The sequence below is a fragment of the Mustelus asterias genome, chromosome 7 (assembly GCF_964213995.1).
Source record: "Mustelus asterias chromosome 7, sMusAst1.hap1.1, whole genome shotgun sequence".
Lineage (NCBI taxonomy): Eukaryota > Metazoa > Chordata > Chondrichthyes > Carcharhiniformes > Triakidae > Mustelus > Mustelus asterias.
Window position 1 is genome coordinate 103,501,153 of NC_135807.1, and position 17,825 is coordinate 103,518,977.

Genomic DNA, 17,825 nt, shown 5'->3' on the forward strand with positions numbered 1-17,825 from the left:
GACTAGAAGATGCATACAAAAGTGCATGTTCGCAAAGCAATTCAAACTCCCTGAATGAACTGTAACACACAAAATGAAGTTCAGTTGTGCCAGTGTGACAATAATTGGTATTCTGACTTGAACAAATTGAAATAACCAAGCTATCCAGCCAGATTAAATGTTTTATAAATAGTCAGCAACCAGAAGTTTAATGGTTAAGGTCTATTGTTCATTAAATGAGGACAAGGTAATTTGAACAAGCACTACCTAGTGGTCCATCTCCTGCACCTTCAAGCACTTGAGCAGCCTCTTGAGACACAACTGTAATCGCACCAACAACTGGTTCATGATTTACATCACCATTAGGTGTGCCTTCTGGAATTATAACCAAACCGTATTTCTGAAAGATAAAATAATTTAAACTGTCAACTGCTGGAAAGCAAGTACCTTGGATTTTCTATGGTTAATACAACTGGCAACCATTTCAGTCTGTTACCTTGAATAAACTGTGGAGTATATTTTATATGACAAGGAGAATATGACAATATTTTTTTGAAAAAGAGCACGCCTGATAATGACCTAAAGAGTGAACTTAGCAGATGCTGTTACACTATTTTCTTCTGCTTCATGGGTATAATTTCATCAGATACATTCAAAAACATGCGACATTAAAAAATCATCAATTCTCATCAGAGATTTATATAATCACTGGGTCACAAGTAGAGTTAAAATATTATAGAAGCCAGATTGTACCTCAGCTAATTACCTGATCCTGATGGAATGACATGTTTTAATATAGAATTTCTCTGTTAATGAGGTCAGTATGCTAAAAACAGATTTTCCCATGCCTCCAGATCCACAAACAGATCTAACCAGCAAAGTAGATGTTTTAGTGCATTATATTAAATTAAAATAGAACTAGTCACTTGCATTTTGAGGGATGGATTGGCTTAGTCATGTTACTGGTTTAAACTTTAAACTCAAACGGAGGCCATGTAGCAGGTTTCCCACTGGGCACCACGGTCTCCGCCCACCAGATTTCTGGCGTCATCAGCTCCATGCCAGAAATCGGCACGGAGCTGTATAAATTATTGAAATGGAGTTTTAGATGTCATTAGTAGGCCTGGCGCTGAGGTCTCCAGGCCCGCTCGCGTCCCCCCACCCTCCACCAGGGGTTTTTCACTCCAGCGGGGTTTACAACAGCTCCCCACAAGCAGGGAGCTGGTGGCACAACCCCGCTCGAGTGAAGGGGGACATCAGCTCCCCACTACACTCTGGGACCAACGCCCCCCCCCCCCCCCCCCCCCCCGCAGATCACGGGCATGGGGGTGCCCCCTGGGCATTGTCAGTGCCAGCCTGGCTCCCAGCATTGCCCAGGGACACCTTGGCACTGCCCACTGGGCATCAAGCAGTGCCAAAGGGGTAGGGCCTTTGTGGGAGATCGGTGGGGGTGGGGCATCCCACTGACTTGGTGACAGAGGGAGGGAGGCCAGCAATTGGGGCTGGACATCAAGGTGTTGGGGGTCAAGGCTGGCCTGGACACCTCCAGGAGGCCAGTGATTGGGTGATTTTGGGGGGGGAAAGAGGGGAATGAGGGCGCAGGGCCAATTATGCTGGGTCGCGGGGCTGGCCAGCGATTGGGAGGCCGACTGTGCATGTGCTGATCTTCACTATGACAGATCGGTGCATGTGCAGTGGCCCGCTCAGTGCTATGCTGCCGGCCTCTCCAGTGGGAATAGTGCCCACTGATTTTTAATGAGATTCATGCTAATGATCTCTGCAGTACACAGAGTGTGGGAGATTCTTTTTGAAAATCCTGCTGTAAAACTCAGTGGGATTTACTCCGGTTTTTATGTAAATTCGATACTTAGAATTTTTTTTTTAAGAGAATCCCAGCCATTGTCTTTCTGAAGAACAAGATTTCACATTTAAGAATTCTTGTTCCTAACCTACTAAAATAAATGTTAAGCAGATTCGAATGTAAATACACATGAAAATACTCGAACAAAAAAGCATCATGAGAGAGAAGCATCTGGTACTTCAATTACTTGCAATGTACAACTTCCTCAAAAGATCAGCAGTGATACATGGAGTCAGTTCATTCATTACGCTGCTCAATGATGATGCGAAGCTCATCGATCTTGCCTAAATTTACTCATTTCATTCCTCGTACATTCGACATCCCTTGTATTTACAATGGGTGCCAAGATAACTGTCAATGACATTTTTCTCGCAACTGATGTTAATATTGCTCTCTGGTTCTCATGTTAGCTTATGACTCAGTTTTGGAACCTTTGCAATACATTCAGCATTTTCTGTTTCCAGCTGGCATTTTTGCCATCATCTGCTGCAACAGCTGGGTTAGTTCATTCTTCTCTAGGTTGTCACCAGCATATAGTTCCAGATGATGATTTTCTGATTTGAAAATTCCTTGACACACTACTTTGGATATTCGCAACACAAATTCATAGTTCATACAGAATCTCAGCTGAAAATTGTGCAACGCATAGTGCATATGTTGCAATTTGATTCGTCAGGTCACCTCCATCTTAAATGTAAATGATCTTTACCTTTAAACAACTGATTTACCTCAGCTCCATTCAGGAGCTGCCAAGGACCTAAATTCTGCAGGATCTGCATCAATAGTTAACCAACCCACTAACCCACTGAACTGGCATTGGGAGCGAGATGAAACAGAATTCACCCATGTCTGAGAGAGAAATAAAGTATAATGACGTCATGAGGAAAACCATTTTCAAGCAACCAATGGTTAGAATCTGGAATGCACTGCCCAAGTGTTTGGTGAACCCTGTTTAAATCAAGGCATTGAAAAGGGAATTGGACTATCTGAAAAGGAAGAATGTGCAGGGATACAGGGAGAAGGTAGGGGACTAGCATGAAGTGACCTAATCCTTCAGATGGCTAGGACATACATGACAGCTGAATGGTCTCCTTTTGTGTTGCATCTCTTCTATAATTCTAAAATTCACTATAAATCCAGCAGAAAATTTTGTGTGGAATCTCAAATTAAGGAAATGCTAGTTACTTCACAAGATTAAACAAATTGAATCGGTATCACATGGAAATCAAGGCCCATTTCTGAGTGGAGGACAACGTTGGTCAGTGGTGCCTTCATTTTCAAATTCTCATTCTTGTTTTCAAGCCTCCCCTCCCTATTGTTGTAACGTCCCTCAACCAAACAACCCTCTGAAATATTTCCACCTCTAACTCAAGCCCCTTGTGCTTCCTCAATTTTAATTTTTATTCCACCATTCATAGCTGTGCTTTCTGCTGCCTAGACGCCAAGCTCTGGAATATCCTCATTATACTTATCTGCCCCTCTACCTCACTTCCTTCAAGAGTCTTCAAACACTATTTCTCGGACCAAGTTTTGGGTCTTCTCACCTAATGTCTCTCTGTGGAATGCTGTTATACTTGGTTTTATGAGCTAAAGAGTACTAAGTCCCAGATTGATGCATTATCTTTGAAAACTTAGAATCATAGAAACCCTACAGTGCAGAAAGAGGCCATTTGGCCCATCGAGTCTGCACCAACCACAATCCCACCCAGGCCCTACCCCCATTTACCCGCTAATCCCTCTAACCTAAGCATCTTAGGACACTAAGGGGCAATTTTTAGCTTGGCCAAACAACCTAACCCGCACATCTTTGGACTGTGGGAGGAAACCAGAACACCCGGAGGAAACCCACAGTCACACGAGGAGAATGTGCAAACTCCCCACAGACAGTGGCCCAAGCCAGGAATCGAACCCAGGTCCCTGGAGCTGTGAAGCAGCAGTGCTAACCACTGTGCTACCATGCCACACTTAACTTAAATCGTGAAAACCTAGATAGCACAGCTGTCAAAGGTAAAATAATGTAGCAGAGAGATCCTGCTTCACCAAAGAGGAGAGAAAATTGAATGGATGGAGTGCTACATGAACATGGTGAGCTAGTTCTGCCTCCAGGTTATTATATGATCCAACAATGAAAAGCACGCATTGAATGAAAATGTTATGAAGAGTCAGTAAAACAAAGGTGAACATTAATTAGGGAGACAAGCAAAAAATTAACACAGCTTTCTATTTTAAATTGAAATGCTAATTTTCTACTTCATTGTTTCACAGAGGTGGTTTTATTCTTCTTTTGCATCTCAGCATTTAAAAAAACCCCCCACAGAGTTTCACTGGCTGTCTTGTCTGGAGACAATACACATCTTTTTAGCCTGTCTTGATGCTCTCTCCACTCACATTGTTTTGTTTCTTAAAGACTTGATTAGTTGTAAGTATTCGCATTCCAACCATTATTCATGTAAATTGAGGTTGTGTCTTTATATGCTCTGTTTGTGAACAGAATTCCCACTCACCTGAAGAAGGGGCTTGCAGCTCCGAAAGCTTGTGTGGCTTTTGCTACCAAATAAACCTGTTGGACTTTAACCTGGTGTTGTTAAACTTCTTACTGTGTTTAAAAAAAACCTCGGAGGTGCATTGGCACACTTGGTGGGACAAGGGTAAACTTGCAGTTTAAATTCAAAGATAGTTCAACAAAAACACAAAGGAAAATGTATTTGAAAAGGAATTCTCCCACAGTATTCATTAGTTTATATAACAAAATAACCAAACATCTTTTGCCTTCTGCTGCTGAGAAATGGAAGAGACTGGTTTATTACACTGAAGTTTACAAATAATAGTTATGCCCACTTTTAAATGTACAAATATTCAATTTTCAGTCACCACACTTTTTATTGCTGCTGATTTTAATCAAAACACCCCCCCCCAAATCTTCAACACTCTTTAGCCTAAACCACATACATGGCCTACCTTTGTGTTTTCCCTTAGATCAGCCAACTCATCTCTCAGTTCATCACGCTCATTTCTAATGCAGTCAAAGTAGTCTTTCTGCCTCTCTAGAGCCTGAGCATAGGGCAGCAAGCAGCATAAAGAACATGGCAGAGAAAAGAAAATGTAAATTGCAACAAAGGCATGAATATAGCTGATGAGACAGTAGGAAGAGAGAAAGCAATGGGTTGAAGTTTGGAAAAACAAAATCTCATTTTCAACTGTGACTGTTCAAGATTAACCTCTCCTTCACAGTGAACAACTATTATAATCTGTCACACGCTTTGAGATGCTTGATTAAGCAAATAAACTACAAAGATAATTCTACATCACACATTATATATTGAAGACAAATGGGTAAATTACATTCACTGAGTATACCAAAGATATTTGCAATGAAGCAGTTTGTCTTTTGCTAAAATTCTTTACGCAGTATATCATGCTCCAACACACTGAATGGTAGACAGGGACATTATGTTCACTAACCAATCAACAAATAACACCCCATGCAGCCACTGCTCAATATGACCTCCTACCCCAATTTTTTTGTCTTTCCAGTTGACAGTTTCCTGCAGATCAAACACATCCCTGGTGAGAGTGTCCACCCTCTGCTGCAGACACTTGTTCTCCTACAGAAAAAGCCACAGGCGAGGAAGCGAAGTTCAGCATTGGTTGGAGCATAAAACAGATTAGGTAGTTAAGAGAAAAAAGTTTTTAAAGGTGTTGAACAAAATGAACACACCAGGCCACAATAGTGTATAATTACAAAATAGAGAACTGCAGAAAGATAAATAATGCACATTTTAAAAAGAATTGCAGATTCTGTTAGATGTCAGTTGGCTTACATTGTACTATATAAAGTTTTCCTCATTTACATAGCCAGGATGTGTTAATGAAGAAGGCAGCTTGTAACATTGCCCAAGCATTTGCAGTCATTTCCTAAGGATACAAAGACGACACAAAGATAAGTGGAAAAGTGAATCGTGTGGAGGGCGTAGAAGGTCTGCAGAGAGATTTGGACAGGCTGAGTGAGTAGGCGAGGATCTGGCAGATGGAGTATAACGTTGACAAATGCGAGGTTATTCACTTTGGAGGAAATAATAGCAAATTGGATTATTATCTAAATGGAAAAAAATTACAACATGCTACTGTGCAAAGGGACCTGGGGGTCCTTGTGCATGAGACGCAAAAGCCCAGTCTGCAGGTGCAACAGGTGATTAAGAAGGCAAATGGGATGTTGGCCTATATCGCAAGGGGGATAGAATATAAAAGCAGAGATGTCTTGTTGCATCTGTACAGGGCATTGGTGAGGCCGCAGCTGGAATACTGTGTGCCGTATTGGTCCCCTTATTTGCGGAAGGATATATTGGCATTGGAGGGAGTGCAGAGAAGGTTCACCAGGTTGATACCAGAGATGAGGGGTGTTGGTTATGAGGAGAGACTGAGCAGATTGGGTTTGTACTCGTTGGAATTTAGAAGGCTGAGGGGGTATCTTATAGAGACCTATAAGATTATAGGTGGATAGGGTAGAGGTGGAGAGATTCTTTCCACTTTGTAAGGAAACTAGAACTAGAGGGCACAGCCTCAAAATAAAGGGGGGTCAGTTTAGGACAGAGTTGAGGAGGAACTTCTTCTCTCAGAGGGTGGTGAATCTCTGGAATTCTCTGCCCACTGAAGTGGTGGAGGCTACCTCGTTGAATATGTTTAAATCACGGATAGATGGATTCCTGATCAGTAAGGGAATTAGGGGTTATAGGGATCAGGCGGGTAAGTGGAACTGATCCACTTCAGATCAGCCATGATCTTATTGAATGGCGGGGCAGGCTCGAGGGGCTAGATGGCCTACTCCTGCTCCTATTTCTTATGTTCTTATGTTTTTATGATACAAATCAGCAGGTTGCTGAAACAGGATGCAAGTATAGATTATAGACATAAATGATGCACAAGTGACTTGCAGCAGCCACTTTTAAACCTATTGAAAATGCAGCTAATTCGGTGCAATAATCTGATAATACATAAACACAAAACTTACCCAATTTTTCTTAACTATTAGTCAGTTTCGTTTATTTATTAGTGTCACAAGTAGGCTTTCACTGCAATGAAGTTACTGTGAAAATCCCCTAGTTGCAACACTCCAGCACCTGTTTGGGTACACATAGGGAGAATTTAACATGGTCAATTCATCTAACCAGTACGTCTTTTGGACTGTGGGAGGAAACTGGAGCACCCGAAGGAAACCCACACAGATACAGGAAGAACATGCAGACTCCGCACAGTCACCAAACTGGGAATCAAACCCGGGTCTCTGGCGCTGTGAGACAGCAGTGCTAACCATTGTGCCACTGAGAGAATAGCTGCAGCAGATTCTTCATGTCCTGAGAAGATTTATAAACAAACTTTCAGGTGTGCCTGAATGACATTTTTATTTTTCTCAATTGTTAAAGGTGACAGCAGCTAAAGTACTAAAAGAAAAATTCAGACCATTCTACAATTAGGGATTACTATAATTGTGTATATATTTATTGTTGAACACAAAATAAATATGCTGAAATCCATTTATTTGTTTCTGTTCATATGAAAAACCCAGTTCATTTGTTGACATTATGTAGTGAACATACTATTGAGATCTTATCATCCATATTAATCCAATTTTTTACTAAACTATTGCAAAACTATTTGATCATAAAATACTTGATCATATGATGATAAAACTCCAAAGATATAGGTTGAAATCTTAGTTTCTGAAATACATAGCACCCCAAAATATTCAACTCATTGGTTACATAGATTCAAAACTAAGAAATTCTCAAGGCAGTTACCAATGAATTTTTAGCAGCAATCTCCAAATTGACAATAACAAGACAAGAACCTTTGATATGAACACAGGCCTTCTTCACCCTCCACCTACCTCTATTAGTTTGTCTCTTTGCAGAATACCCTCTTTTAGTTCTTCTACTTTATGTTGTGACACACTACACATATGTTTTTGACGTTCCAGTTCCTGAAAAATACCAAATAGTAATTTTTTCAAAACTAACTTACAATTTGTTACAGCAGTTGATCCATGATTTCTTTGAAGGCACCATCACATTTTTTTCTGATATATCACTGATTAGATCATGGTATAACAAGTAGCACTGTGGGCTCGTCTGCTATTCTTTCAACTCTGGGACTTGATTTAAAGATGTGGAGATGCCGGCGTTGGACTGGGGTAAACACAGTAAGAGTTTTAACAACACCAGGTTAATGGCATTTGCTACCAAATAAACCTGTTGGGCTTTAACCTGGTGTTGTTAAAACTCTTATTGATTTAAATGCAGCACGTGCACATACACAAACTCACCTCTTATGACTGACTGGGATTGGCAGTCCTGATTAAATAACACAATTTTGTTGCATTCTTTATCAGCCAACTTTCTTCCTGTACTAAACATGATACTTTTCTTCTGTCTAAGCACAGTGTTGCATCTGGATCCAATCCAGATTTCATCCAACATACACACCGGCTCGAATGCATCAGTGAATGCTGGGTGATAGTTAATCTGGCGAGGCCGACTGCATGCAGCATCCCCATCACCAACTGGCTGATCTCAACCAACTCAACACTAGAAATCAAATCTTGATTCTCACTAATTTGTGTAGTTGGTTGAGAGGCCATATAGTCATGTTCCAATTTCTCATGTTCTTGCATATGGCTCAGCCGAGCTCTCCTCAAGCAGATTCCCTTACCATTTTACGAGCATTTGTGCCAAGTGAGGAATGACGAGAATGGGAATGAAATTCATTCACCATTAAAGAAATAAATGCATTGGAAGCAGTTTAGAGGGGGTTCACCCAACAACTATTTTGGATGGGGGCGTTATCGTACAAGGAAAGATTGGACAGGCTGAGCCTGTATCTACTGTAGTTTAGAAGAATGAGGGGTGACCTGGATAAGGTGGATGCTGAAAGGATGTTTGCCTTTGTGGGAGAGATTAGAGTTATGGATCTCCCACTTACAATGGAAATTAGTTTTTTCTTCAAGGCTCAAGTGGCTTTGGAACTCTTTTCCCCAGAAAGTGAATATTTTTGAAAGCAGATATAGATAGGTTCTGGATGAACAGGGGAGTCATAGGATATTGGAGAAAGGCAGGAATATGGAGTTGAGGCCACAATCAGAGCAGCCATGATCTTATTTAATGGCAGAGCAGGCTTGAAAGGCCGATAGCCTTCTCCTGCTCCTAAGTCAAATGTTCATGTGTCAATGGCAGCATGACACACTCCTTCCTACATTAAACATGACTGATGGTTTGGCCAGAAAATATTCCCTATTATAAGAAACTGGTTGTTAAAGTTGAACCATGTAGAATTGAAGGCAGATTATTGACCTAGTTAGGAAAGAGGTTGAACGGCAGAGAAGCATAGAGAATATGGCAAGTACTCTAAATGCAGCATGTGACCTGTGATGCCCCACAAGTGCCTCAAATAGTCACCATATTTATTAACTACTGTTTGTCTGTTTTTCGGCTTCCAGTGGGCACAGAATTTTCCATGGCATTAACTAAAGAAGTGTCAGTATCATAAATAGATCAAATGGTCATTGCGTATGCTGCTCATAGGACCATGGTGTGCAGAAAATGAGTGCTGTATTCACTAACATACTGATGCAGACTGAACGTTAGAAGTCAATAATTGTTTGGAAACTCTTTGAAACATACTGAAAGGTGGGATGAGGTACGAAAAAACATCCATTTTTATTCTTTCCTCATTCTGAATTAGATAAACAAAGTATTTCAATTTCATCATCATGGACATTCCAAATTTAAATCAACTCTGTTCCTCAGGTAGCACCCTTTAGCCAGATTTAATGCTTAGTAAGTTTGTTTCCACTTGAGTTTAAATATGGTAGTGGCCATCTTATACATGGAATATCTTTGGGGTAATATCAGAGATTGAATATTTGACAAAGTATATTGTCAAAAATAGTTTTAAAACTGTCAGAATTAATTTTATATACAATCAATCCGTTACACATCTACCTGAATGAAGGCAATTGCAGCTCTTACTGCAACAAAAGTCAAGTTGTTTCAATTTAAAAACAAATCTACAAAATTACAACTGTTACCCGAAAGGGACCTTTTGATCAACATATTAAGAAAACACATCTTAAGGGCAAAACAGTAACTCTCAGGCACTGCTGTGGTTGCTCATAAGTGATTACCTTTGATTTTTCCTCATTCTCTCTGTATAGCTCAGCCATCTGCTCCTCCATTTCTTCAATGACATCTTTTAGTGTATCCACTTGGTAGATGAGGTTAGATTTTTCATTGTCTAGTTGTGCATTGGAGACCATTGCTTTTTTATATTTTTCTTCTACTTCTGATAATGAATCCTGCAATTTGAAAACAACTGATATTCTGGTGACAGAATCAATGATGTTGAAAACAAAATATAATTATAAGAATATGCATGCAGCAATGTATTAGAAACCTGATGTGATAGTAACATGGAGGATGAGAGGAAAGTCAACATGATTGTAGGTCGCCAATTTATAATATATTTATCATTGCAATAAACAAATGTCATTTAATCTCCACAGTTGTTCACTCGTAAATGTAAGAGGAACTAGACGGGAAAGTTTGTACTAAAAGCAAATTTCTGTTTTGTATTAAAAGCATTTAAGGATAAGACAAGGCAAAGAAACAGCTGACAACTCATGCAAAAATTTTACCAAGTGCATCCCAAAGTCTAGGAGTCAGGTTATCTGAATCTCCTGCAGGTTTTGGTTACAGAACACAGGAAAAAGCTTGCCGAAAACAAGGCATGATTTGGGCTCATGGAAAACCTTCCAATTAAACTTTAGAAATTAGATCAGAGTTTTGGATTGGTTTTTAACAATACTGGTTGCCACCCATGAATATTAAAACCATCCATCTATGAATACAATTCATATGGATTTCACAGAACCAAATGTTAAAGGGATGTTAAGCTTTCAAATTACTGCATTTTCCTAGATTTTCAGTAAACGATCTGTGAAAGTTAAGCAAAAGTGAATCAATGCTCAATTTTAGAAAAAAGAAAGAAGTCTCTAACATTTAGATGAACTCCTGATGAGTATGTTGCACATAAATGCCTTCCTGTTTGGAGAAACAAGTCAACATTTAGCTCCATAAAAATTAGATGTTGAAAGCAAGCCTAACCAGCTAAATGAAACAACTCTTTCCTTCCTGGTAGAGATTACATTTTAGAAGTTTCTTGGCTGTTTTGTTCAGCTTTTGATTTCTTCACCTGCATGTTGTAGGTGAGCCTTAGATTTCCCACACGAGAGATTATTGTGAGTTGCCCAAATTCATAGCCTTTCCAAGTGCAGTACAGAATTTCCTTCTGTTCTAGCAGTGACAAATAAAGGCAGGCAGAAAGCAAAGTCCGGGTTTGAAAAATCAAGTAACAAGATTATTAATAATGATAGCTTTGGCTATTCTGATGAGCAACCTTAATACCAGAAACCTTAACTTAAATATAGGCAGGCAAAGGAAATGTGAGGCTTTGTTACAAAAAACTATTACTAGTACTCTTGCCATGCAGAAGCACAAACTATACTTAGATTATGTTTACAGCACAATTACACAAATAAAGAGCAATTATGTCAAAGATTGTTAAAATGAATATAGTCCCTTACATTTCCATGATGAAAAGCAATGCATTTTTACAGGTACTGGATATGAAATTCTTCCAAATTTAAAGAGTAGGAAGCTTATTTGCCTATTTGGAAACAATGAAGCGTCATCTTAACTGTCCCTTTGCAAATATCCACAGGCTCCACTCTTCCAGCTTTGAAACTAAAATAAATTCTTTTAGTTTATCCCTTGGTTAGTTATTCCCTAAATTTGACCACTTCTGAGATTTTAGTATTTCCTGATTAAAATCCTTCTTTTTCCAATTATTTTACCGAAATAATTATGGGAGCTGTAAAAGCATCTTCTGGCTTTCCAGAAATGTGTACTCTCTCCTTGCAAACAAGTACCAGAGCAATACTTTGGGCCTTTAGAAAAAACAAAGAACAAAGAACAAAGAACAGTACAGCACAGGAAACAGGCCCTTCGGCCCTCCAAGCCTGTGCTGCTCATTGGTCCAACTAGACCAATCGTTTGTACCCCTCCATTCCCGGGCTGCTCATGTGACTATCCAGGTAAGTCTTAAACGATGTCAGCGTGTCTGCCTCCACCACCCCACTTGGCAGCGCATTCCAGGCCCCCACCACCCTCTGTGTAAAAAACATCCCTCTAATATCTGAGTTATACTTCGCCCCTCTCATCTTGAGCCCGTGACCCCTCGTGATCGTCACTCCTGATCTGGGAAAAAGCTTCCCACCGTTCACCCTATCTATCCCCTTCATAATCTTGTACACCTCTATTAGATCTCCCCTCATTCTCCGTCTTTCCAGGGAGAACAACCCCAGTTTACCCAATCTCTCCTCATAGCTAAGACCCTCCATACCAGGCAACATCCTGGTAAACCTTCTCTGCACTCTCTCTAACGCCTCCACGTCCTTCTGGTAGTGTGGCGACCAGAACTGGACGCAGTACTCCAAATGTGGCCTAACCAGCGTTCTATACAGCTGCATCATCAGACTCCAGCTTTTATACTCTATACCCCGTCCTATAAAGGCAAGCATACCATATGCCTTCTTCACCACCTTCTCCACCTGTGTTGCCACCTTCAAGGATTTGTGGACTTGCACACCTAGGTCCCTCTGTGTTTCTATACTCTTGATGGCTCTGCCATTTATTGTATAACTCCTCCCTACATTATTTCTTCCAAAATGCATCACTTCGCATTTATCTGGATTAAATTCCATCTGCCACCTCTCCGCCCAATTTTCCAGCCTATCTATACCCTGCTGTATTGCCCGACAATGCTCATTGCTATCCGCAAGTCCAGCCATCTTCGTGTCATCCGCAAACTTGCTGATAACACCAGTTATACCTTCTTCCAAACCTATCTTTGCACTTAATGGAATGCATAAAAAATTATTTATGAAGGTAGGCATTTGAAAAAACTATGCAAAATCATTTTAGACTCAGACTGTCACTGAAATTTTGACTTTACCTATCCCACATGTACAAAGTTTCACCTATTTCTGACAGTTTCTAATCAAATTCTCGAATGTTTCCAAGACTGAAAATGCAGAGCTTTCCCATTGCTGGTTCTATACTCACATTCCAAACAAACAGTAAATTATATAAAATGCAACCTACTGTCACTCCAGCCAAATCAGGTAATCACTCAGGATTAAATAAGTGGAATTGTCTTTCACCTTTGTGGACCACAATTATTTTGCTCAAATGCTGTTCTGTGGCTAGTTGCTTTGAGACAAAGAAGTTATGATTTATCAAACACCACACAGAATGTTGCTGTAAGGGTTACATTCAGATAACAGCACATGCTACAATAAGAATCCAAAATATCTATCAATGAGCGAAAACAAAAGTTAGTCAAATACTACAAAGGGCTCTGCTCTAATATGTTAAAGGAGTGCAGCTTAAATTCCCAGTGTGACAGGAAATAGATAAAACATGCTGGGGGACATGGCCCTGATACCTTAAGTTCTTTTAATCCCTGCATGTATCTCCCCTCTACATCTTGTATCTGGTCCTTAAGCTCATAGATATCCTGTTGGACACATGGAATGAACCATTGGATAAATGGGAGGGGGAAGGGAACAAAAAAACATCAAACTGAAATAATTTTATATTTTTGGTGCACACAATGCTATAAGAATTTGGTCAACAGATAGAAACGTTACAATTTACAACACTTCACCAGCTTTATGCCACAGTTTAATAAACCTTACCCGCAATTCGCTGAGTGAAACATCTGGATCCAGTATGCTACTTGTATCCCCGCTCCCACGTCGAGATGATGATCCCCCAAGTGAGGCCAGTGTTGCTGCTGACAACCCTGCAACTGCATTTCGAGAAGCAGGCTGCTAGGTGAAAGAAAGAGACAGACTAGTAATTGTCATGGAAACAAAGAAGAGTGAATTTCAGGATACACAACTTCTGCTCTGACTGTATGATAACTGGTAAAGCAGAATAAGTGTTAAATATTCTAAATTTGGGAGCATAATTTGGTACATGCTTCAGGAAAAGTAAGTTAAAAATTGTTTGTTTTTAGGCAAGTTGTTCATTCTTAGTTGAAAGTGGTATGATTTTGAAAATTGTAACTGGAACTACTTTCTCATGACCTCAGATATCATTCACCACCTGAAAATATCCTTTCAATGATCTGCTGTATATTGGTCATACTTTACGATGTGGATATTGTAAAATTGAAAATTGTAAATGGAACTACTTTCTCATGACCTCAGATATCATTCACCACCTGAAAATATCCTTTCAATGATCTGCTGTATATTGGTCATACTTTACGATGTGGATATTGTAAAATTGAAAATTGTAAATGGAACTACTTTCTCATGACCTCAGATATCATTCACCACCTGAAAATATCCTTTCAATGATCTGCTGTATATTGGTCATACTTTACGATGTGGATACTATGTGATGCACGATTAATTTACTCGGGAGGCTAGGACGTACCCGGGAATAAAGGCTTTTATTCACAACAAGAATAGAGCATACTGCTTAACAATACTATCCCAGACTGAGGGCTACTAGGAAGTAGCAGTGACCTTTATACTCCTGTAAGAAGGCGGAGCCAAACGGAGTGTACCACAGAACAATGCTAACAGGTGGAACACCCCAACAGTAACAAGAGTAACATATGTACAAGTACCCATAGTGGTAACCATCTATGGTTCACCACACTATGGTTTTGGGCAAACTGGTTTATTGCAATCTAAGATTAGGTGAATGATTATAATGCTAGATAGTGGTTAGCACTGCTGCCTCTCAGTACCAGGGACCCGGGTTCGATTCCAGACACTTAACAGTGTCTGTGTGGAATTTGCATGTTCCCCACATGTCTGCTTGGGTGCTCCGGCTTCCTCGCACAGTCCAAAGATGTGTAAATTAGGTAGATTAGCCATGGTAAATGTGCGGGATTACGGGAGGGGGCCGTCTGGGTAAGATGCTTTTTCGGAGAAGCGGTGCAGACTCAATGGGTCGGATGGCCTCCTTCTGCAATGTTGGGCTTCTGTGGTTCTATAAACAGTGGATACTTACGAATCCACGTTATCATAGGAGTCACTCTCTCCATACACAACTCCCCACCCATCACAAACCGGGTGGATGGTGGAGTGTGAGGTCATGCTCGTGGAAGAGTCAAAAGCTCCCCCCACCCCTCCCTGGCAATATCATCATCCATTAATGATTTCTGGCTATGGTCAGATAATATCAGTTATGGTTCAGGAAGCAGCACTAACACACCTCTGAATCAGAGAACAAGCCACACTCCAGACACTGCAGCAAATAATCCAGGTTGACATTTCATTGCAGTACCGAAGCAGTGTTGCCCTGCTGGAGGTGCTATCTTTCTAAACGAAAGCCCTCTTAGAAGGACACCAAAGATTCTATGGCACGATTGCAAAAAAAGAGCAATAGATTTCTCCCGATTCCATTTCTAATATTTATTACTTAGCAAACATTAGGAAATCAAATTGTATTGTTGCTGATCATGGGACCTTGCTGTGTGCAATCTGGCAATATTTCTTGCACGATAACAGGTCAAAACTACTTCACTGAGTATAAAGCACGTTGGGATGTCTTGAGGTCAAGAAAAATGCTATATGACGCAAGTCTATTTGGCTTTCTTTTGAACAAAAGGTTAGGACCAATAACCCAGAGAATAAGAACATGAATATTTCAAATTCAGATTAAAATTTTGGAAATAAAAAGCTAGTATGAAGAGAATTACCCATTATTGGACTGAATGTTGCAAAACTCCATGTTGCCCAATAATAATTGCAATAATAATGGGTGGCACGGTGGCACAGTGGTTAGCATTGCTGCCTCAGTGCCAGGGACTTGGGTTCAATTCCAACCTCAGGTCACTGTGTGGAGTTTGCTCATTCTCCCCTTGTCTGCATGGGCTTCATGCGGGTGCTCCAGTTTCCTCCCGCAGTCCAAAGATGTGCAAGTTAGGTTGATTGACTGTGCTAAATTGACCCTAGTATCAGGGATTAGCAGTGTAATTGAGTGTGACTGGAATAGGGCCTGGATGGGATTGTGGTTGGTACAGACTTGATGGGCCAAATGGCCTCCTTCTGTACTGTAGGGATTCTATGAATGTCTTTTAGGGAAGGAAACCTGCTATCCAGTCAATATGCAACTCCGACCCCACAACAGCGATTAATTCTTAACTCAATTCCTCTCTGAAGAGATCCAACAAGCTACTCAGCAGTATCAAACAGTTAAGCATAGGCACTAAACACCAGCCTTGCAGAAGATTAGTTTTAAAAACAAAGAACAAAATGGTCCTCATGGACTGGTCTATTTTCAGTGGCGGCTTTTCCTTCTACTAAATTAGATAAATACCATGAGTCGGGAGTCCTACTGTTTCCTGCCCTTTGAAAATGTTTCTATTTGATTGCGGGAAGCAACATTTGAAGTACACGAAGAATGCTTTGTACAAAAGGCTTCTTCAACAGAGTTGTAACTTTATCTATAGTCATTAAGCTAAAATGTGCAAGGTGATTCAGAAAGCCAAATAGCTAATTCTTTGTACAAACCAGCATGAAATTAAACGTTAATGATGTGAAATAAAGATTGAGACTTTTTCCAAAAAACCTGAAAATCGCACTGGAATTAAGAATCATGCAAAAACAACATGAATTAGAAATTATACATATCTTCACTAAAAATATTATCCACCCACCAACATTGCAAGTGTACCACCACTTTCCCTGGTCATGTTTTGTTGCAAACTTGTACAAAGTTTATTTCTCATCAATTAGACTCAAATTAATGCATCCTTAGTTAATGTTTACTGGAACATTACCCCACACTGGATCATCTGGACACATTGGCATGCAATTAGAATGATGTATTTCACAATGGTATATAAGCGACCTGTACCGAGCAACCTGCACATTGCTCATCCCTTCGAGGAAACAGGCCTTGGACAGAAGAAGGGATTTTTGAAATAATAATGGCCACAGCTGGCACACTCAGTCAGGGAAGGCATTTGCAGCCTTCAGATTTGGAAAGGAATTATAGTGGTATCCAAAGGTATGGTGTGGGGGAAGGGGTGAAGGGATTTATGTTTAACTGCCTAAGTGACCAAGATGAAGAAGGGTGAGATCCATACAGCACATAGGTACGTCAACTTCAAAATGTTCAGGTGCTACCAAACTGATATGCACCACAAACACAATGGGATCAAGGAATACAGGGGGAAGCTTGAAACCTGAACATTAGCTCCTCTGGGACAATAAAGGGTTTCCATGCTCACACAGGGAGAGTCCAAGCTGGGCTGTCAGTGAGAATTCTGCAGCACCATCTTCCAGCCCGCAGCAATGGCATAGTACAAACTTAAAATGAAGAAAAGCACTGCTGGTGAGGGCTCTGCAGGCAGATTGTAGGGCATGTGCATACACTGGGAGGTGGGATTAAAGGAACACCCAACTGTACTCTGCATTCCCAAATGAGAAAGGCAAAGCTGAAACATGTTAGGAGCCTTTCAATGACATTGAAGGTAATCAGAAAGTGAAGTAATGATGCCCTTTCACGCGACACTAATCTTGCAAAGGGGCACTGACCAATCCCCTTGTTTAAACCCTTGTTCACGGTATGGCAATTCCCCAGAGTCATAACAAACTCCAGAGCAATTAGGCAACAGGACAAGCTTCAAAAGCTCATTAGAAAATTGGAGCCGGACGGTTCGCAGGTCCCCCTCAAATAACCTAGTATCCTGGTGAAACATTTACCCTCATGTTTATTCCAAAGAACATAGTATTAGAGTACAGTGATTAAGGATCCCAGTACCTGGGCTAAGAGCAGTACATTCATGTGCCTGACCAGAGCAATGTCACAGCAGTCAGTCATGTTGGGCTTAGCAGTTGAGGGTG

General features: G+C 40.5%; 1 protein-coding gene across 22 annotated transcripts in view; it reads right to left on the minus strand.

The window, feature by feature from the left end:
• Window positions 1–17,825, minus strand: part of lrrfip2 (leucine rich repeat (in FLII) interacting protein 2) — a 182,624-nt gene that overhangs the window by 19,916 nt on the left and 144,883 nt on the right. For 5 of the 22 annotated variants that reach the window (XM_078216617.1, XM_078216619.1, XM_078216615.1 and 2 more), the window contains 7 exons: window positions 13,650–13,781; window positions 13,397–13,468; window positions 10,017–10,187; window positions 7,725–7,817; window positions 5,353–5,445; window positions 4,799–4,891; window positions 247–379 (listed from right to left, as the gene is read on the minus strand). In XM_078216617.1, the coding sequence (XP_078072743.1) occupies window positions 247–379; window positions 4,799–4,891; window positions 5,353–5,445; window positions 7,725–7,817; window positions 10,017–10,187; window positions 13,397–13,468; window positions 13,650–13,781 (787 nt within the window). Of the gene's footprint in view, window positions 1–246; window positions 380–4,798; window positions 4,892–5,352; window positions 5,446–7,724; window positions 7,818–10,016; window positions 10,188–13,396; window positions 13,469–13,649; window positions 13,785–17,825 lie in introns of all 22 variants that reach the window. The other 17 variants (XM_078216618.1, XM_078216614.1, XM_078216623.1 and 14 more) reach the window with 7 other exon arrangements.